This window comes from Moschus berezovskii, chromosome 28 (assembly GCF_049115385.1).
Source record: "Moschus berezovskii isolate FMDL1 chromosome 28, NW_MosBer_1.0, whole genome shotgun sequence".
Taxonomy (NCBI): Eukaryota; Metazoa; Chordata; class Mammalia; order Artiodactyla; family Moschidae; genus Moschus; species Moschus berezovskii.
In genome coordinates, this window is record NC_142487.1 from 14,959,176 (window position 1) to 14,982,045 (window position 22,870).

General features: G+C 47.2%; 1 protein-coding gene across 2 annotated transcripts in view; it reads right to left on the reverse strand.

Moving 5' to 3' along the window:
* The window catches only part of LOXHD1 (lipoxygenase homology PLAT domains 1), a 192,108-nt gene that overhangs the window by 161,507 nt on the left and 7,731 nt on the right, over nucleotides 1–22,870 (reverse strand). For both annotated transcript variants that reach the window (XM_088833409.1, XM_055416819.2), the window contains exons 3-4: nucleotides 16,787–16,867; nucleotides 14,458–14,642 (exon numbers count right to left, since the gene is read on the reverse strand). In XM_088833409.1, coding sequence (XP_088689535.1) covers nucleotides 14,458–14,642; nucleotides 16,787–16,867 — 266 coding nt within the window. The remainder of the gene's footprint in view (nucleotides 1–14,457; nucleotides 14,643–16,786; nucleotides 16,868–22,870) is intronic.

Here is a 22,870-nt window from a genome sequence, read left to right on the forward strand (position 1 = left end):
TGGGGCCTCATTCAAAGCAGTTCTCTTCTTCCCACTCTTTCCGGAGATGATTTTCTGCAATGCTAGGAGGCAGCAGATGGGGTGGGTGGGAAGCTGCTGTGAAGTTCAGAGGAGGAGAGGGCTGCGGGGCTGGCCCTGCCCTCCCCACCCCGGAAGCCCTCAGAGCTGTGAGTCTCAGGGCCCAGGATCACCTCCATAGGGTTTCAAGGAACCATGACTCCCATGCTGCAGCCCCAGCAAATAGGGCTAGGGGACCCTGAGTAACACCTGAGCTGGGTTAAGGGGGATGCTCAGGGAGAGGGAAGGGGGTTGGGAAGAGCAGAGCTCCCTGCAGGTTTCAGCTGTGGTCGAGGTCATGAGCCTATACACAGCAGTCTAGATGAGCCTGTCGGATTCTAGAGGGGATTCAGGCACTTCTTGGCTCCAAAGTCCTTTCTGAGCTTGAGAGGCCAGAATCTTGAGTCTGTGCATCTCAGAGTCAGAACAAGCCTAGACATGGAGGAAGACGCAGGGGGAGAAACGTCTCTGTAACAATAGCAACAGCCAGGCTTGCCTGGTTGACTGAGCATTTATTCTATGTTCTGTACTGCATGGAGAAGGAAATGCAACCCACTCCAGTCTTCTTGCCTGGAGAATTCCATGGACCAGAGGAGCCTGGCTAGTTACAGTCCATGGGGTCACAAAGAGCTGGGCACTCACTCACTCGCTGCCCTAAGTCGTTTAATGTTCATTCCCCCAATTAACTAGCTCAACCACTTCCTGAAGTGGGAACTCACATTATCCCCATTTTACAGGAAAGGAAATAGAGGTACAGAGCTTAAGGCATCTGTTCATGCTTAATTGGTAGAGAGGCAGAGCCAGGTTTGACCACAGAGAGTGGAAGTCCAGAGATAGCGTTTGTAATGGGGAGACCAGCATGGCAGAACAGAAGGTCAGGGGAGGGACATGAAGCGGGGAAGAAGTATCCGCCGCAGAAGGGAGGGGCCAAAAGTCAATCCCCTTCTGCTGCCGTAGAGGAGGGCTAGCCCTGGGCCACTGTCTCTGTTGGGTTATGAAGTGAAACTCTCCTCTAGTTCTGAAAAGGCGCTTCCCAGGTGGCTCAGTGGTAAAGAATCCACCTGCCAAGCAGGAGATGCAGGTTCAATCCCTGGGTCTGGAAGACCCCATGGAGGAGGAAATGGCAGGCTATAGTCCATGGGGTCTCAACCCACTCCAGTATTCTTGCCTGGGAAATGGCAATGGACAGAGAAACCTGGTGGGCCACAGTCCATGGGGTCGCAAAAGAGTCGGACACAAGTTAGCAGCTAAACGGCAACAGTCCTAAAAAAACCCAAGAGGCCACCTAGTGCCCCCAGTAAGGAAAGGAAATGAACTGTGGCCCAAGTCCCATGACTGTTGAGGGCAGAGCCAGAGTGAGAACTCAGGGTGCACAGCCCCGTATGCTTTCCGATCCAGAGAGCTGTATGTTAACATTAATGATTTGACTACTGTATGAAACCATCCACCAGAATCTGGGAGGAGGTTGGGGCCTGGGGTTTACTGGCAGAGCTCTCGTGATGGGTGTGTTTTGCGTCAATCACCCAGGCTGCTTGCATTTGTCCCTGCACCGTGTGGTTCTCGGCTGGTCTGGAATCCACTGCGGGTCAGCATGACCACCATATGCCCCTAAATGCTAATCATGATCCCTTTTCCATCCCGTCCCTTCCTCAAAGGCGCCCTGGGCACTGGGCCCCACGCTGTCTTGCCAAGACCAGGTGTGCATCTGGAGCTGTGTGACAATTACTGTGAAGCCCAGCATGAGCTGGAAATGACAACCCATTACCTGATGAAATGGGCTTTCCCGATGGCTCAGCAGGTAAAGAATCTGCCTGCAATGCAGGAGACACAAGAGACATGGGCTTGATCCCTGGGTCAGGAAGATCCCCTAGAGGAGGAAATGGCCACCCACTCCAGTATTTTGGCCTGAAAAATCCCATGGACAGAAAAGCCTGAAGGGCTGTAGTACCAGAGGGTCACAAAGAGTCAGACATGACTGAGCACAAGCATGATCTAACCTGATGAAATAACCAGGAGTGGAAACAGTGATTGTGCCAGACAAACACAGCACCATTTCTACTGAGTCCCCAGCTCTGGGCAGCTTTGGGCTCCCAGCACTGCCCTTGCCATTTGGTATAGGGGGGAAAAAAGCCAGTCCTTGCTCCAGACTGGAAACTGGAGACTGTCTTCTATCCTCTCTGTCGTCTCTTGCCTGCTCCAGCCCACCTGCCCAAGCTGTCGTTCCTCCTTGTGGGCTCCCTTTCCTCTAACAACCAGCCTCTCAATCTCTTTGGAGCACAACTTAGAACCGGTTGCAAGTCATATTTATTATTATTCCACCAAAGACTAAAAGGTCCTTAGAAGAAGGCTTGTCCCTAATGAACCGGTCCCAGCTGGGAGCAAGGGTGGGCCCTTCTGAAGGCAGGGGTTCTGTCAGCTATCAGTGAGGCCTGGATCTGAAACCATGATAACGTTGTTGGGCCTGGGCTGTACCAGCCCCAGGGTGTATGCAGCCCCCAGGCCAGCTGGAACTCAGATCCTGGCTTCAGAGGCTTGTCTCACTGCCAAGCTGGCAGGCTCTTCTAATGTGATGTGGGCTTGGTACTGATTTAAGCCATGTGATCAACTCGGTGCTTTGCAAGGTGGGAGGATTTGTGGGTTGGCACCGGGATGAGGACAATTGCTTGGCCAGAAGGCAGGAAATGACATCATATTGGCAGTGAGAAAGCTACGTCTGCTCTAAACAGGTCATACCCGCGCTTCCCTACTGGTGACAGCCCTCAGCCCACGCTCCTTCAAGACCCAGCACTGTGTCAGTCCAACTCTACTCCATCATGTCCTGCTTTGACCACCTCTGTCCCCACCCTCGATCTTTCAGTGCGCCCCCATCTCAGCTCCAGCCTCGGGGATGCACCCTGAGCCTCCCTGGGGCCAGAAAAGCATGGGTAGCCTTGTGTTCTCAGCCTGTGTAACTGCAGTGTGTTTATCAACTGCATTTGGGCACTGTGCCCCATGAGTGTCACACCGAAAATGACATCAAGGTTGGCGGGTGGGTGGACAGACACCTGGAGCCATTTGAGGGAGCTGAGAGACGCTTAGCTAGCAGAGTAAAGCCAGAGCTAGCAGAGGAAGCAGAAGAAGCCAGAATCACAGGGGACCTTTGATGAGCAGGCAGCCCAGAGGGCAAGTAACTTGCCCAGGTCCATGTTACTGAGGGCAAGCCTGGCAGCCAGCTCTCTGCCCCCCAGTAGAGCTCTTTGCACCCGTCTCTGCTGCTGGTCTTCACGAATGCATGTGTCTGCACACATGAGCCCGTGTCCTACTGATCTTCACTCAGGCCCTGAAGTCCCAGGACCAAGTGTGCAGGCACAAGTGAAAGTGCTACCCTCAGAGAAACCCAAGCTGAGCTGGAGAGACCAGATTGACACATATTAAGTGCTTGGAGTCCAAAGAGGCATGTATCAGCCATGTATCCAAGGGCTACACCCCAGCCCCAGTAGCCATGGTGGATCATTCTGCTATTTGGCCAGGACGTATCTGAATCTCTGGGAAGAGGTAGAAGTTCCTTCCTCTCTCCCCATAAGATTGTTTGCTGTTATTGTTTAGTCACTAAGTTGTGTCCAACTCTTTTGCAGCCCTTTGGACTGTAGCCCACCAGGCTCCTGTGTCCATGGGATTTCCCAGGCAAGACTAGTGGAGTAGGTTGCCATTTCTTCTCCAGGGGATCTTTCAGACCTAGGGATCAAACCCAGATCTCCTGCTTGGCAGGCAGATTCTTTACCACTGAGCCACCTGGGAAGCCCATAGGATTCCCTGCTGCTGCTGCTAAGTCACTTCAGTCGTGTCCGAGTCTGTGTGACCCCATAGACGGAAGCCCACCAGGCTCCCCCTTCCCTGGGACTCTCCAGGCAAGAACACTGGAGTGGGCTGCCTTTTCCTTCTCCAATGTGTGAAAGTGAAAAGTGAAAGTGAAAGTGAAGTCGCTCAGTCGTGTCCAACCCTTAGCCAACCCCACGGACTGCAGCCTACCAGGCTGCTCCATCCATGGGATTCTCCAGGCAATCATCCCCTATCTGCTGATGGAGTGCCGGGACCCCACTGAGAATCATTGCACTACAGTGAAAGGTACAGACTTCAATTTCTCCAGAGTTGACAGGGAGAGAAAAACCCAAGGCAAGGGAGCAGGTAATCCTTTCCGGAGAGGCTGGGGCTTTAGATGCAACGGTGCTTAGGTGGCCTGGAGAACACTGAAAGAGAAGGTAGAAGAGCAATGAGCAGGTAGAGGTGGGGGCTCTAACATTTTCTCTGACCCTGGTATATGTTTAATTTTCTGTCTAACCAACTTGAGACAGCAGTCTGGAAGCAAGGAGAACCTCCCACCTTCATCCCAGGCAGACACTGGGGCTCCGGGGAAAGCAGTCCTGTTGGGTCCTTGTTGGGGTAGATGGGTGCAGACTGAACCCTAGAAACTGCTGTACACTGTCTGGCTTCCGCCCCAGACTGTGGAGCAGGTGGGGAGAGGATATCTCATCCTGTCCCTCAGGCTTCATCCCCATTTCGCGTGGGTCCCTTGAAACCTCCTCATGATTTATTAGCACCGGGGAGAACAGCTTTCAGAGCACTGCCTGCCAGACACTAGAGCCAACACAGTCTGAGCAAGCAGGTTGAGAAAGGGAAGCTTCTAGTCTGAGACCAAGAAACAGAGGAGGGGGCTATTCAAGGTCATGGATGCTCAGCTCCACCTTCTTTGCAGATAATAGAACTTCCCTCCTCAGTTCAGTTCAGTTCAGTTCAGTCGCTCAGTCGTGTCCGACTCTCCGCGACCCCATGAATCACAGCATGCCAGGCCTCCCTGTCCATCACCAACTCCCGGAGTACACTCAAACTCATGCCCACAGAGTCGGTGATGCCATCCAGCCATCTCATTCTCGGTCTTCCCCTTCTCCTCCCGCCCCCAACCTTTCCCAGCATCAGAGTCTTTTCCAGTGAGTCAACTCGTCGCATGAGGTGGCCAAAGTATTGCAGTTTCAGCTTTAGCATCAGTCCCTCCAATGAACATCCAGGATTGATCTCCTTTAGAATGGACTGGTTGGATCTCCTTGCAGTATAAGGGACTCTCAAGAGTCTTCTCCAACACCACAGTTCAAAAGCATCGATTCTTCGGCGATCAGCCTTCTTCACAGTCCAACTCTCACATCCATACATGACCACGGGAAAAACCATTGCCTTGACTAGACGGACCTTGGTTGGCAAAGTAATGTCTCTGCTTTTTAATATACTATCAAGGTTGGTCATAACTTTCCTTCCAAGGAGCAAGCGTCTTTTAATTTCATGGCTGCAATCAGCATCTGCAGTGATTTTGGAGCCCAAAAAAACAAAGTCTGACACTGTTTCCACTGTTTTTCCATCTATTTCCCATGAAGTGATGGGACCAGATGCCATGATCTTTGTTTTCTGAATGTTGAGCTTCAAGCCAACCTTTTCACTCTCCTCTTAAGATTCTGATTGTAAAGTGTGAACACACGAAGACACAGGCTGCCGCAGGATTTTGTTCATAGCTAGTAGGTAACACTGTTGGGATTTGAACCTAGAACTCTGTGACTTGAGACTGGAGTTCTGGACCACTGTGCCCTTCACCCTCTTTGTGGGAACTTACACTATGGCAATCTCTGTCCTCCGCAGGACTGTGAGCACCATGCGGGAAAAGACCGTGTCTTTACCTCGACCTGGAGAATCTAACAGTAGCTCAGAGGGCATCACTGACGGCAGTTGTTAGTTTTTAATGATGATGCTTTGGTTCAAAGCCTGGAAGACTGTACTCAGATCCTGGCCAAGGGCTTTCATCAGTTGTAAATGTCAATGTCTCCTCTGGGTTCTGGGTGTCAAGAGGGTGAGCCATTATAGACAGGATGAAAGAAATCCTCCAGGAAGTGAGTCGGGTGTCCATGGCAATGAGGCGGGGATGCAAAAAGGCAGATGGCAGGAGGGAAAATTTGCCAAATTTCTAGAGCAATTTGATAGTCAAGACTGTGTTTCCAGGGATAATCAACACATATATACTGAAAAAGTGGCTGTCAACCTTCCCCAGGCCCCAGAAGGTGCCAGGACCCTTGACACCCATTCCAGGAAGGAAATGAGCATAGAGATGGCTGCTAACTCCCTATTCAGGCTGTCTGTATGACTGAGATGCTTAATTAGGAGGTGCAATGTCTGCCTGGATCATTTTGTTGAGATGTGGTGGAGAGCCAGCCAAGACTGGGACACCCACACCTGCTGACTCACGTGGGGGATGAGTCAGGAGAATCTGTGAGGTTTCCCCAGCAGCCTTGGAGTCCTGGGCAGGGACTGAGGACTTGGGGTTGAGAGAAACTATTTGTATTTTTTTCTAAGTGAATAAAAGCCCTTTGACAGCAAAGTCAGTATGGCACAGTGTCACTGTTAAAAACTGTTAATGAGAATTTAAGCTGCATTGAAAAAAGCAGGATATCAAGGGACCCTGAATAGCCCAAACAATCTTTAAAAAGAAGAACAAAGTTGGAGGTCTACACATCCTGATTTCAAAACTTCTGCAAAATTACAGTAATCAAAACGATGTGATACTGACGTAAGGAGAGACATTTAGACCAACAGAACAGAGAGCCCAGAAACAAACCTCTGTATGTATGGTCAACTGATCCTCAACAAGGGTGCTAAGACCATTCAGTGGGGAAAAGCACAGTCTTTTCCACAAATAGTGCTGAAAAAACTGAATATCCGTGTGCAAAAGAATGAAACTGGACCCTTACCTTTCCCCATATACAAAAGTTAATTCAAAATGAATCAACAACAAAAATGTAAAAGCTAAAGATAGAGCATTCTTAGAAGAAAACATGGAACAAAAGCTTCATGACATAGGATTTGGCAATGACTGGCTGTGACACAAAAGCATAAATGACAAAAGGAAAACTAGACTTCATAAAATTGAACTGCTAAGTCACTGATAAGTCACTTCAGTCGTGTCCGACTCTGTGTGACCCCAAAGACGGCAGCCCACCAGGCTCCCCCATTCCTGGGATTCTCCGGGCAAGAACACTGGAGTTGACCTAGACTTTATAAAATTGAAAAAGTTTGTGCACCAGCAGACACAAACAGCACAAAAAGCAGCTCATGGAATGGAGAAAATATTTGTAAATCAAGTCTGATTAAGGGTTTATATTTAGAAATATATTCTGGATAAACTCTTACAACTCCACAACAAGCAAACAACCTGATTTTAAAATAAGCAAAGCACTGTTATTTAACATAGTTTTGGAAGTCCATGGACATCAGAGAAGAAAAAGAAACAAAAGGAATCCAGGTTGGAAAATAAGTAGTAGAATTCTCACTGTTTGCAAATGACATCATACTATACATAGAAAAATCCTAAAGATACCAACAGAAAATTCCTAGAGCTAATCAATGAATTTAGTAAAGTCGAAGGATGCAAAATTAATACACAGAAATCCCTTGCATTCTTATATACTAACAATGAAAACTCAGAAAGAGAAATTAAGGAAACAATCCCATTCACCATTGCAACAAAATGAATAAAAATACCTAGGAATAAGCTTACTTAAGGAGACGAAAGACCTGTATGCAGAAAAGTAGAAGACAATGATCAAAGAAATAAAAAACGACACAAACGGAGAGATATAACATGTTCTTGGGTTGCTGCTGCTAAGTCGCTTCAGTCGTATCCAACTCTGTGCGACCCCATAGACGCCAGCCCACCAGGCTCCTCTGTCCACAGGATTCTCCAGACAAGAATACTGGAGTGGGTTGCCATTTCCTTCTCCAGTTCTTAGACTGGAAGAATCAATCTTGTCAAAATGACTATACTACCCAAAGTAATCTACAGATTCAATGCAATCCCTATCAAATTACCAATGGCATTTTTCATAGAACTAGAACAAAAAATTCTACAATTTGTATGGAAACACAAAAGACCCTGAATAGCCAAAGCAATCTTGAGAAAGAAAATGAAGCTAGAGCAATCAACCATCCTGATTTCAGACTACAAAGCTACAGTCATCAAGACAGTATGGCATTGGCACAAAAACAGAAATATAGATCAATGGAACAAGATAGAAAACCCAGAGATAAACCCACATTCCTCATCTTATGGGCACCTTATCTTTGACAAAGGAGGTAAGAATATACAATGGAGAAAAGATAGCTTCTTCAATAATCTGTGCTTAGAAAACTGGACAACTACAAGTAAAAGAATGAAATTAGAGCATTTCCTAATGCCATACAAAAAGATAAACTCAAAATGGATTAAAGACCTAAGTGTAATCCAGAAACTACAAAACTCTTAGAGGAAAACATAGGCAGAATACTCTAGTGACATAAATCCTTTATGACCCATCTCCTAGAGTAAAGAAAATAAAAACAAAAATAAACAAGTAGGACCTAATTAAACTTAAAAGCTTTTGCACAGCAAAGGAAACTATAAACAAGATGAAAAAACAAGATTCAGAATGGGAGGAAATAATGGCAAATGAAATAACAAAGAATTAATTTCCAAAATATACAAGTGGCTCACACAACTCAATACCACTAAAACAAACAACCCAATCAAAACATGGGCAGAAGACCTAAACAGACATTTCTCCAAAGACATATAGATGGCTAATAAACATATGAAAAGATGCTCAACATGCTATTTATTAGAGAAATACAAATCAAAACTACAATGAAATATCAACTCACAACAGTCAGAATGGGCATCATCAAAAAAAAAATCTACAAACAATAAATGCTGGAGAGAGTGTGAAGAAAAGGGAATCCTCTTGCACTGTTGTTGGGAATGTAAATGGATACAGCCACTATGGAAGACAGGTATGGAGATTCCTTAACAAACCATGAATAAAACTGAATGATTCAACAATCCCTCTACAGGGATATACCCTGAGAAAACCATACTTGAAAAAGACACATGTACCCAAATGTTCATTGCAGCACTATTTAAAATAGCTAAGACATGGACGCAACCTAGATGTCCATCGACAGATGAATGGATAAAGAAGCTGTGGTACATATACACAATGGAATATTACTCAGCCGTAAACAGAAATGCATTGAGTCAGTTCTAATGAGGTGGATGAACCTAGAGCCTCTTATACAGAGTGAAGTAAGTCGGAAAGAGAAAACCAAATTAACGCATATATATATGGAATCTAGAAAGATGGTGCTGATGAACATATTTGTGGGGCAGCGATGGAGACAGACACATAGAGAACAGACCTGTGGACACAAGGCGGGGGGAACGAGAGGGTGGGACGAATAGAGAGAGCAGCATGGAAACACACACTACCGTATGTAAACAGAGAGCCAGTGGGAATTTGCTCTATGGCTCGGGGAACTCAAACTTTGGCTCTGTGACAGCCTAGAGGGGTGGGATGGGGTGGGAGGTAGGAGGGAGGGGACATAGATATACCTAAGGCTGATTCATGTTGATGCATGGCAGAAATCAACACAATATTATCCTTCAATTAAAAATAAACTTTAAAAACATTTTTTAAAAATAAGCAGAATACTTTGATAAAAATCTCAGTAAGATCCTCTTTGACCCACCTCCTAGAGTAATGGAAATATACACAAATGGTACATAATTAAATTTAAAGCTTTTTGCAGAGCAAAAAGAAGCTACAAACAAGATGAAAATACAACTCTCAGAATGGTAGAAAATAATTGCAAATGAAGCAACTGACAAAGAATTAATCTCTGAAATATACAAGCAGCTCATGCAGCTCAATATCAGAAAAACAAGCAACCCAACCAAAAAAATGAGCAGAAGACCTAAACTGACATTTGTCCAAAGAAATTACACAGACGGCCAATAAACACATGAAAAGATGCTCAATGTCACTCATTATAAGAGAAATGCAAATGAAAACTACAATGAGGTATCATCTCACACCACTCAGAATGGCTTTCATCAAAAAATCTACCAACAATAAGTGCTGGAGAGGATGTGGAGAAAAGGAAATCCTCTTGCATTATTGGTGAGAATGTAAACTGATAAAGCCGCTATAGAGAAACAGTATGGTGATTCCCTAAAAAACTAGGACTGAAACTACCATATGACTTAGCAATCCCACTACTGTGCATAGACCCTGAAAACATCATACAAAAAGACACATGTATCCCAACGTTTATTGCAGTACTACTTATAACAGCCAGAACATGGAAGCAACCTAGATGTCCACTGACAGATGAATGGATAAAGAACTTGTGGTACATACGTACGATGGAATAATACTCAGTCATAAAAAGTAATGAATGTGAGTCCGCTGAACTGAGGTGGGTGAACCTAGAGCCTGTTACAACACAGAGTGAAGTAAATCAGAAAGAGAAAAGCAAGTATCATATATTAATGAATAAATATGAAATCTAGAAAAATAGTACTGATGAACCTATTTGCAGGGCAGGAGTAGAGATGCAGACGTAGAGAATAGACCTGTGGACACAGCAGGGAAAGGAGAGGGTGGGACAAATTGAGAGAGTAGCATTGAAACATATATTTTACCATTTGTAAAATAGATAGCTGCATAGCTGTTGTACAACACAGGAAGCTCAGCCAGGGACTTTGTGACAATCCAGAGGAGTGGGTTGGTGGGTAGGAGGGAGGGGATATATGTATACTTATGGCAGATTCACATTGTTGTATGGCAGAAACCAATGCAACACTGTAAAGCAATTATCCTCCAATTAAAAATAAATTTTAAAATAATTTTTAAAAAATGGACAGAAGGGGATGGAGAGAGAGGAACAGGGATAGGGGCTTGGATTATACACGGGAAATGTCCCCTTTCTTCTCTCCCCTCTTTTATACCCAACATCCTATGTTTTTAAAGATTTTTACCTGTCAAACTGCATGAATGAAGAAATAAATATCTTCCCCATTTTGATGATCAAAGACCTCCAAACACCAAATTAATATAATCCCAGGTGAAAATAAAAGAAACTTAACCTTTTGTTTACCAATGCAGTCCCTTGAATATTTGAGGATCATGTTTTTCATTCCCTCCCCCAGAATCTAGCCTGGAAATACTAAAAAACACAATGCCCTCCAGCCCATATAAGGACAGAGGGCCCAGTCAAGCAACCTAACTCAGAAACTTTAAGGAAACGCTACCCTGGACCATTCTCATGGAAAGCTGAGGAATCACTGAGTTTATTCATTCTTTCTCAACGGTGATTTTCAGAAGCTCTTCACCTAACAGCGGAGTACTATATTTTTATGTGACCAGAGCAGAAGGTGGAGCATGAGCTAAAAGAAGGGAAAGGCCAAGAAAGGGGAAACTTAAGAGAACAAAAAAGAAAGATGGCAAGCTTGACAATTTGCTAAGGACTGGTCCTGATAATCCAACCAGTCCATTCTAAAGGAGATCAGTTTTGGGTGTTTATTGGAAGGACTGATGCTAAAGCTGAAACTCTAATACTTTGGCCACCTCATGCAAAGAGTTGACTCATTGGAAAAGACTCTGATGCTGGGAGGGATTGGGGGCGGGAGGAGAAGGGGACATCAGAGGATGCGATGGCTGGATGGCATCACCGACTTGATGGACATGAGTTTGAGTGAACTCCGGGAGTTGGTGATGGACAGGGAGGCCTGGCGTGCTGCAATTCATGGGGTCGCAAAGAGTCAGACATGACTGAGCGACTGAACTAAACTGAATTGAACTGATCCTGATAATGACACTGGATCATGAGTTTAAGTGCTTTAAGTCTATAGGAGAATTGGGGAAATTCACCTCAATCAAAAAGAAAGTCACAGGGACCATGAGGTAGACAATTTACATGCATAAACACACACAATCCAAATGACCAATAAAACATTTGAAAATATTCAACCCCACCATTAACCAAAGAGAGAACATTGAAAAACCCTTTTTCCTATTCAACTGGGAAATTAATCAATACTTTCCGCTGTTGGCAGGGACAAGTGAAGTGGGTGCTCTTCACAGCTGGTATGACTGCACACTGACGGGCCCTTTGTAGGACACTTTAGGAATGCCCATCAGAAGTCTTCACCATGTATACTCTATTTGACCTAGAAATTCCACTTAGGAAATGATCTTAGGGAAAGAATAATTTATCTGGGGCAAGACTTAGATATACTCTTTATAATAACAAAAAATCTAGAGGGGGAAGACAACATAAATATCCAACTATAAAGTATCCAATGAATAAATGATGGTATGTTCCTCCCTACACCAAAATGCTACACAGCCACTATAAGCAGGGATGTTGCTGCTGCTGCTGCTGCTAAGTTGCTTCAGTCGTGTCCGACTCTGTGCGACCCTATAGACGGCAGCCCACCAGACTCCCCAGACCTTGGGATTCTCCAGGCAAGAACACTGGAGTGGGTTGCCATTTCCTTCTCCAATGCATGAAAGTTAAAAGTGAAAGTGAAGTCGCTCAGTCGTATCCGACTCTTAGCAATCCCATGGACTGCAGCCTACCAGACTCCTCCGTCCTTGGGATTTTCCAGGCAAGAGTACTGGAGTGGGTTGCCGTTGCCTTCTCTAAGTAGGGATGTTGAGTGACATTTAATGACTTAGAAATAAACATGCTCTAAAACAAGGGATGTTGTACCAGCACATCCTCTCAAACTATATACACGAAAAAGACCAGAAATAAGTGCTCGAAAATGTCACCAGTGATATTTCTCCAGATGAAAACAGAGAGCTAGGACAAATAATTTCACAATTTGTATGGAAATACAAAAAACCTCGCATAGCCAAAGCAATCTTGAGAAAGAAGAATGGAACTGGGGGAATCAACCTGCCGGACTTCAGACTCTACTACAAACCCACAGTCATCAAGACAGTATGGTACTGGCATAAAGACAGAAATATAGATCAATGGAACAAAATAGAAAGCCCAGAGATAAATTCATGCACCTATGGACACCTTATCTTTGACAAGGCAGGCAAGAATATTCAATGGAGAAAAGACAATCTCTTTAACAAGTGGTGCTGGGAAAACTGGTCAACCACTTGTAAAAGAATGAAACTAGAACACTCCCTAACACCATACACAAAAATTAACTCAAAATGGATTAAAGATCTAAATGTAAGACCAGATATTTCTCCAGGTGATGGAATTAAAGGTATTCTTTTTTTTTTTTATTTTCGTATGTCTGTATTTTCTAATTTTTCTGCAATGATCAAATTTTTATTTTGTAATAAAAGATGGATAACTTATCTTTTTTTTAAAAAAAGAATCAAAGAAGTTGCAAGTTACTATGATGAGAACTACACAGGAATAGGGCAAATTTTCAAGGTTGGCTGGGAGCTGGGAGATCATCATTAGAATAACAAATATGTTTATGTGCCCAGGTGAGTTGCAAGAGCCAGTGGCACTTGGAAACCACTGGGGACATGCTGGAGGGAGGAGTGTGTGAGCCTTCTGCTGTTCTACTGAGTGACCGTGGGAAAGTCACTTCTTTTTCCTTGGCCACCAAGTTCCTCTTCCCTCTGATGGCCCTTGGCTCTATGTAGGCAGGATATTAGATGATGGTACCCACATGTGAGATCTCCATTTTTGGAAATGAGGACATATATGTATCAATGATGGGGTGAGGGTGGGTCAGGATTTTAAGAGACAAAGGGGTGATAAAATAGGATAGAGAATACAGATGTGTTTTTACATGCTTTGTTTCCCTGCCTCCCATTGTTCCTGCAGAGTTAAAATGACTGAATTAACTCTTTGGGCCAGAAATGCATTTGACATAAGTTGCTTCACTCCTCATAAAACCAGAAGGAGTTGGGGAACTCTGGAAGCGGCAGGCTGTGATCCAATCCATCCTGCCCTGGCTGGAACTCACCTTCCTCAAGTGTCAGAAGAAAAACGATGGACTAGGAAGCCAGGGAGAGTTGCTTTTGAACTCAGAGGGAACTTTCCATAGGTAGGAGCTGATCACAGCTGAGTCGGTAAAGAACCTGCCTGCAGTGCAGGAGACCTGGGTTTGATTCCTGGGTCGGGAAGATCCCCTGGAGGAGGAAATGGCAACCCACTCCAGTATTCTTGCCTGGGAAATCCCATGGACAGAGGAGCCTAGCAGGCTACAGTCCATAGGGTTGCAAAAGTCAGACACATCTTAGCGACTAAACAAACCACTAAGACCAAAAAAACACAGGGTATGCTCAGGGCTGTGCCTGTTCCTCCACCACGCTTTCAGGGCCTCCTGCATCTTCCGCTTCTGTGAGCCCCCAGAACTTGCTCTTGAAAAGGTCACAAGGAAGTGCTGGGGCCTCACCAGTGTCCTAGTCAACAAAAAGACCCTGGAGAGGTGGCAACGAGCGGTGGGGCCACCCAGAGCAAGGCAGAAGCCTGGGCGAGCCCAGCACAGGCAGGGAGGGATGGCAGGCAAGTCAGCCTCTGGACACTGACCTCGAGGCATGTCCATGGGGTTGAAGCTGGCCAGCAGGTCACGGCACCACTGGCGATCGCCCTCCACTTTGCTCAGCCAGTTGTTGCAGTTGAAGTAGTAACGGAGGTGAGGCCGCTTCATGTCGGTCACAATCACACGGTCCAGGTACCAGCTGGCGTTCAAGCCTGTGTTGTCATGCTCGACCCTGGGCCAGAGGTGGACACCCACACCATCACTGGTAAGACAGAGACAATGCCCCTTCCATACTGAAATACCTGCAATGTTTTCTCAAAACAGAGGCTCAACCGTCCTGATTCTGTTATTTCTTCATCTCTGAGGCTTCAGTTTCCTCATCTGAAAAATGGGGATTCCTTGCAAGGTGGATGTGCTTATTAACGAATGTGGATTGCTACATTGCCCATAAGGAAATATTGCCTTCCATGGAAAACTGAGGATCACCAAGGCTTGCAGAAGGACTGTCTGGAGCTTTCCCTCTTACTGTGACTCCCAAAACATACCCTTCACTCAGCTACTCAGTCCTACCACCCAGAAGAGCCCGCATGGCCACATAGACTGGTGTTGCCCCATAGAAACATCACATGAGCTTCATGTGCAAGCCAGATAGGTAATTTAGATTTTTTAGTAGCCACACTGAAAACAAAGGGGAGGTGAAATTAATTTTAATAATATATTTCATTTAATCTATTTATCATTTCAGTGGGTAACCATGTCAACATTTATTAATGAGATATCTTACATTCTTTATCTTGCGCTAGTTTTTCAAAGATCTGAAGTGTATTTGCACCTGCTTTTACATCTGGTTTGGGCTAGCCGTGTTTTAAGTGATCAGTACTGCGTGGGGCCAGGGGCTCCTGTAGAGACCCAGAATGTTCAAAATCCCGCCCCGATCATCTTCCGCTTCCTGCAGTCCTCTCCATCCTTGGCAGGCTAGTTTTCCCCTTTGAGGCCGAGTTTCTTTCCCAGAACTTGATCCCTGGGTGACCTCACTTTGTACCAAGTATTCCTTTATAGTGAGGCCTTACACTTGCAGATCTTAACAGGACAACCACAGCTCAAGACAGCACACACCCCCAACAGATGGTGTGTGTGTGTGTGTGTGTGTGTGTGTGCGCGCTCAGGCACTAAATCGTGTCTGACTCTTTGCGACCCCATGGACTGTAGTCTGCCAGGTTCCCTTGTCCATGGGACTCTCCAGGCAAGAATATTGGACTGGGTTGCCATGCCCTCCTCCAGGGGATCTACCTGACCCAGGGATCAAACCTGTGTCTCCCGTGTCTCCTACATTGGCAGGTGGGTTCTTTACCACTAGTGCCACCTGGAAAGCCCCTAACACACACGATACACACAGAATGCATGCCTCTATCTGGCACGGAGCCCAGCACACAGTAGGACTTCAGCTTAGGGGCTGTCTTTCCCACACACTGACACTCTCTTCCCAGCCTTCCCCCTTAAGAGCCCCTTTCCTGCTCATAACCCCCTTCTCCTGACACAACCAGTGCCAGAGCCTATTATACATCCCTTATTTTCCCAGTAAAAAGAGTTCACGGCCCTATATTTCCCAGTGGGAAGAAGAAAAACAAGGAGTGATTGGAGGCAGCATTTCACTCCTGTCCAGGCCCTCTAGTCTGGGCACAGTCAGACCACAGGTGATCTTGACATGCTGACAGATGGGCATGAACTTGATTGGGGATGGGTAGGAGGTGGAGGGGGGGTAAATAGGAACAACTGAAGCCCTTGCTCAGCAACCAGGCTGGCAGACTTATCCCTCCTCACACATTCATAAAAATTCCCCCAGAGAACAAAGTCAGGGGAGATCTCCGTCAAAAGGCACCCTGCAATATGACCTGGCATTGCTAACACTCACTGCGTGCTTACTGTGTGCCAGTTATTGTTCTAAACACTGACTCTTGAGTCCTCACTAACCCTAATGGTGCCCTAGGAGCTGGGCACCATTATTATAGATGAGGAAACTGAAGCTTGGAGAGGGAATCTCCCTGAAGTTTCACAGCTGGTCAATGGCAGGGCAGAAATTTGAACCAAGGCAATCTGGATGCAGAGTCTGCTAACCACTGTGCTAGGATTTCTCAGAGCTTATTTCCCCCAAGTGTGTGAAAAATTGTCTCAAGTTGTCATAACCCAAAGAAGTGAATCTCTAGTGGGCAGGTTTACAGCACCATGACTCAGGGTGGGAGGGGAAGATGTGGTCACCTTTGGTCACTGCTCAGATGACACCAGGAAAGCAGTCAACACCCAAGTGTCAATAATGAATGCAGTTCCTATTCTACTTGCCTTCATCTCTCCCCGCCCTGTCAGAGGCCAAACTCTCACCTGATTTTGTAGATGAGGCCCACATTGTTGGTTCTTACTCGGAACACATCAACGTTGGCTTTCTCAAAGGCAGATTCACTCCTGCAATGGTGTACACAGTTAACACAGATCAACACTTGGCTCAGAGGCCCAGGAGGAGAGCCAAGGGCTGGCAAATCCTACTTCCTCCACCGTCCCACTCCAGGAAGTGCTACTGGCAGTCGATTCCTTTCTGACATGGTTTGGAGAGGTGGAAGGCAAGGATGGCTAGTATGCATTCCTTGCTTTCACACCCTGATTCTCGTGGGATCTTTGCTGCGTGTCAGTGAGGCAAGTATGGTGAGCAACATTAGCCCCATTTTACAAACAAGTAAATTGCTGATTGGTAGTAGAGCTGGGGCCAGAACCTGGCTCTCCAAAGTCATGATCCAATCGTCTGTGGTTGCTCTGGGTTGGGAGAGTGGAGGAGGAAGGAAGGTGTGATAATGCCATGGTGCTCTTGGATCTGCAGGCCTCCTGGCCTCTCTTCCCCACCTGCCTTGCTCTTGCTGAAAGAGTTGCAAAGGCAGCCCCAAGTGGATGCAAACCTTGGGTGGTGGTCCACAGTCCTGCCATTCCAACAAGAAAGGAAACACTCAACCCAAACCAGCAATCAGGGAAGGAATGCATATTTGGCATCCCACAGATGGTGCAAACAGAAGCAAGTACACCTGAGATGTTTCTCAATGAGGTGCCCAAACAAGTCCAGACTTGGGAGCATCCTAGCATCCATCAGCTTAGATACAGGAAGGCTAGAGAACTGAGTCCTCCAGGAGTCGAAGCTGGAATCTCACGTGGACATCTGCTCTGTCTTCTGTGTGGGCCAGGACTCCCTCTGTTTGAGTCCAGGCCTGCTCGCAGCTCTTCCTGCCCCCATGGTGAAGGCCTCCCTCAGTGCTCCCAGCCAGGGCTCTCGGCAGCAGCACACAGCCCACAGGAAAAGAAAAATAAAGAAGATGTGCCTTTTTATTGGGCATCACCTGTTTCAAAATAAAAAGGGAGGTGAAGGGCCTTCTCCCCAAGGCAACAAGGCTCAGACTCTCTCAGTAACCAAAGGCTTTTAAGATTCTAGAGACACAGAAGCTCTGGTTCTGTACACAGACCCGGTTGGCAAACAGTCTGGTCTGGGGAGAAACTTCCTTACGGTGGGCACATTGTGAGACACGGGGCCCAGGGCCCTCCTAAAGCAGTGCAAAGCTCACAGAATCATGTGAAAATGTACACCGAGGTCACTTTGTCAGGGGGAAGAGCCCCAGGGGTGTACTCTGGGCACAGGGCTGGAGGAGGAGAGAGAGGTGGGAACTTTTGGCTTGTGCTGGAGTGAAATGGTTCGCCCCCAGGCTGGCAGCTTGAACCTGTTAGAATCTCACCTCCAAGGGTGAATAGCAACACCACCCGCATTCTGTGAACATTGATTCTGGGCATCAGGACTGTGTGAATGAAAAACAAGGAAATAAGAGGTATTTTCTGTTTCAGTATACGAGACAAGGAAATTGATTTTTTGAATAGACAGCAGTCTCTACATCATATAAATATCCCATGAAACAGTCACCCTGGGAAGCTATATGATGGAATTTAGGCAGCCATCAAAAATTCTATTGTGAAAAATATTTAATGAAACAGAAACAGGTTTATGAAATGGGCATAGAAGGAAGAACAGGTTAAAAATAAAATGTACAAACAGAACAATCAATACATAAGGAACACCAAGTTAATTTAAAAACAATAGAGGGGGAGGATTTATCCAAAAACATTGCATGATAAGACTGTTATGACGTGTTGGTTACTTAATCTTGTCTGTATTTTTTTCGGTTTCCTGAAGGGAGCATGTCTTTTTTTTTTTTTTTTTTTCACAATTATGAAAAAAGCACAGTCCCTATTTTAGCAGCCCCACTCCATCCAGCCTGCAGCTGCCCGTGGTAAATTCTTTAGAATGAATTTGAAGATCGCCGAGTGTCATCTGCTAAAATTTGGGGAACAACCAGTGCGGATTAGTAGGGGAAGAGGAAGGTGATTTGGAAAGAAAGCGGCTGGCTTTCCGGGGTGCTTCTCACAAGTGTTCCGGCTCCAACAGCTGCATCCAGCACAGAGAGCTCTGCGTCTTCAGAAAGGGCCTGTGCATACAACCAGGTGGAAGGTGGATCCGTACTTTCCAGCGTGTTTGTACTTTTCCTGTTTGTCCTTCTCCATGTTGTTTTACAGTCGCTCAAAAGACAAAATTTAAAACCAAGATAGAAGAAGGGAAACAAGGAGAGAAAGATCTGCCGGGGTGGGCAGAGGGCGCACTCTTCGCTATCTCCGGACCATAGTGGAGCATCCAGGGCATGGTGGGATGTGAGACATCACCCACAGTGTTTACAGAACGGAGACCAGCGTCCTGGCAGACAAGAGCAAGGCCTTCTGGGGAATTCCCTGGCTGTTCAGCAGTTGGGACTCTGCACTTCCACTGCAAGGTGGGGCCTGGATTCAATCCCTAGTTAGGGAACTAAGATTTTTCAAGCCACACAGTGCAGCCAAGGAGAAAAGAAAAAGAGCAAGGCCTTCTGTATTGACGGGGTCTCTGTTCAGAGGGCTGTAGAGACTGGGCCACATGGACTCCCTCCTCTCAGGGAGGGGCCAGGACAATTCCAAATGAGCCCCTACCCCAACCCACTCAGGGTCAGACTCCAAATCCCCCGCTTCCAGTAAGTCAGAAATCTGACTGAAGGTGAAGGGGAAACAGCAAAGGATAGAGGGCCCCTGGTCAAAGGAAACATCAGAAACATTTCCTTGCGGGAGATGGCATGTTCTCCACGGCTGCTGGTCAATCCTCAAATGAATCCCAACACAGCCCCCCACCTGCGCCTGCTGTTCTGCAGGGAACCCACCCTTGTCAGGCGCGCACAGGGCATTTTAGCTAACTGCCAGGCAGGCTAAGATGCCAGGATTCACCCACACTCTTGGGTGGTGAATTCTCAACAAGAGAACCGTGTTCCAGAAGATACATGAGATTTCCATCCTTTTGCCATATCCTGAACATGGGATCCAGTGCTGGGGGGTGGTCCTGAGTAACAGAGAATGGGGCTTCCTCTGGGATCCAGAGCTGCCGTCACTTTACTGGTGTGGAGGGCGGGGCAGAGATCAGCTAGTAGGGGAATTGAAGTGAGCGTGTCACACTCTTGGCTGACTAAGAGAGGGTCTGATGTGTGCCGAGGAATTTAGACCCCAGACCATGAGGATGAGAATAATTAGCACGTTAACATCAGGCAGCAAGGTTCTTCTTGCCTCAGGAATGACTTTGTACTGGAGATGAAAAAATCCTGATAAGCCACAAGAGAGTAGAAGGTAAGGCCTGGGGCAGAAGAGAAAAGCCGCAGGAAAGAGCAGAATTGAGGAGAGAGAAAAGAGCATGAGGGAGAAACAGGCAGGGTGAGAGATGCGGCCAGAGGCTGCAGAGAAAGGGTTCGCGGAGAAATTCCAGGAAGGATGGTGGCTTAATTTTAAAACTGGGGGGACGGTCTGTCTAACCCTCTGTTTTAAGTTGTTTACGTTGCCTCCATGTGAACTCTCATGCCCTGAGCTATCAGTGAAGTCTGATGCACCCCAAGATGCCTTGTGAAATGAAGTGAAGTGAAGTGAAAGTGGCTCAGTTGTGTCCGACTCTTTGTGACCCCATGGACTATACAGTCCATGGAATTCTCCAGGCCAGAATACTGGAGTGGGTAGCCTTTCCTTTCTCCAGGGGGTCTTCCTGACCCAGGAATTGAACCAGGGTCTCCTGCGCTGCAGGCAGATCTTTAACCAACTGAGCTATCAGGGAAGCCTTGTACTTTGTCTGTATGTGGGCACGTGCATAGGAGTGCACGTATGTGTGTGTGCTTGTGGGTGTAAAACAAGGAGAAAGAGCTCAGTTCCAGGTGACAGATGGGTGTGGATATGGGTCTGGGGTGACACGGCGAGGAGACGAGAGAATAGCACTGGACACTGAGAGGAGAGCGTTTGGAGACCAGCAGGCATACTGATCCAGACCCTAGGGATGGTGGAAGGGGAGGGCTGAGCCGGGCAGCACTTAGCTGCATCTAAACCTCTCAGGTCTTGTGACCTCTGCAGCCACCTGCATCTGGGTCACATGGCAACCTGGGCTTCCTCAGAAAGCAACGCTCCCACCCGGACTTGAGCTCTCAATCTTGAATCAGAAGGGTTTCGGATGGTGAGGACTGTGTCTTTGCAATTTTCTGTGCAGACAGGTTTTCAGGTTTTGCGAACTCTGAAAGCAGCCTTGCAAAGCAGCCAGGCTCTAGTCTCCTACTTCCCCGTTTATCCTGCTCACTATGGTCAGATTCGCCCTTGGCTGCAGAGTACGGCAGATCTCCACTAACTGACTTTCAAGCCAGGCCTTCTCCCGTCTGGTCCTCCCCCGCCTTTCCTAGCTCCGTGTTCTCCGCCCCTCCATGCAGCCCCAATGGCCTGCAGTGCTTCTTGTGGCCTCCGTACTTCTGCAAGCTGTCCCCCCGCGTCTAAAGTACCCTCTTTCTGATCCTTTCTTATCAGAGTCCTTTTCACCCCTCGAGGTCCAGATTGCATGTCCTTCCCTGTAAAGTCCTGATCTAGCCACACTGATACCAAATCATTGAGGGAGCTCTCTTTGCAAAGAACTGCGGTAGATGCTGGAGGTACAAGGCAGATCTCCCATCATCCTCTGGTTCCAGCTAGCATCCCTCTAGGCGTCACCTCTCTAGTCTCTCCAAGGACAAACAGCTTATGCTGCATAACGTGCCTGCATCCCAGAAACCACCCACTTCCCATGAGCTCCTGAAGAACCCTCTGTCCCAGCCGGATTGGGGTCCTGGTCTAATCTCTGCCCCCCAATGCCCAGCCAGAGTCAGGACACAGACACAGGAGAGCCCCCCATCAGCAGACCCTCGGAGTAATGGGGGGATGTTGACGCCTATGTGCAGGGCTATCCCAGAAAAGCTGGCTGCCTTCCTGCAGTTTCAGCACTGCCTGGAGACCGGCTGACCCTGCCGGCTTGGTGCTGCCTGAGACCCTCTCCCATGACGCGGTCTGTCTTCCCCACTGAAAAGGAAGGCTGGAACTCAGGTTCCCAGGGAGAGGGGGCTCAGTGATGAACCTTCACACAGGGCTATAAAAGCTGACTCCAGGGACCTTCCTGAGAGGGCATTTTGACAAGGAAAAAGGTGAGAGGGGAGAGTCTAAGGATGCAGAAGCAGGAGAGGAGGAAAGGTGGTGAGGAACCACCGCAAAAGGGGGCTGATTCTCTTTGTTTGGAAAAAGACAGGCTGGGGACTCTAGAAGCCAAGCTAGCCCACTCCCCGAGGTCCAGCAGCTTCTCCCTAGAGGGCTGCGGTCTGGGAGGACACATGGCGAAAAGGATGGAATTTTCATGTATTCTCTTTACCGTGCCCACAGCACTGGAGCAAAGGGCTTCCACAAGCGAGCCACTCAGCAGGGCAAGCAGTACAAGGAGGCGGCTACCCTGTTCTGCGGAAATGGACAAAATAGGACGTTATGCCTGCCTCAACACAGTCACATTCACACCCAGGTCAGCTTTCAGGGCGAACACGTTCTGCTGGACCTGGTCAGTCTGCTAAGTACAGAGTCTATGGATCTCCAGGCCTGTGGACCCCACCCTTCTATCGCTCCCCGCACCACACCTGGAGGTGTGGAGCCATGAAGCCCAGAGATCACACACTGGAGCGCCTGGAGGACTGCGGGGGGAGACTCCCGCACACCCTCCAGGGCCACGGGGTCATGTACTCAAGGGAACGTCTGCATCAGGACCCTGGGGTTCGAGGACCAGCTTTACCATCAAAAGCTTATGATCCAGAGCTGCTCACCTCTCTCTTCTAGACCCCAGATTTCCCAAGAGCAGGTTGGAACAGATTTAGTGATTTTCAAATCTTTCTTGGCTATAGCATCCTTGGTGCAAATAGAATCTAACTGAGAAACTCAGCAGATAAGACAAGCATAGGCCAAGCTGCTCCAAAGAAAGGGAGGATAGGGTATTGGGAGCCCCAAACCAGCTCACCAATACCCTGCTCCACTTAGCACAGGGTGAAAACCAGT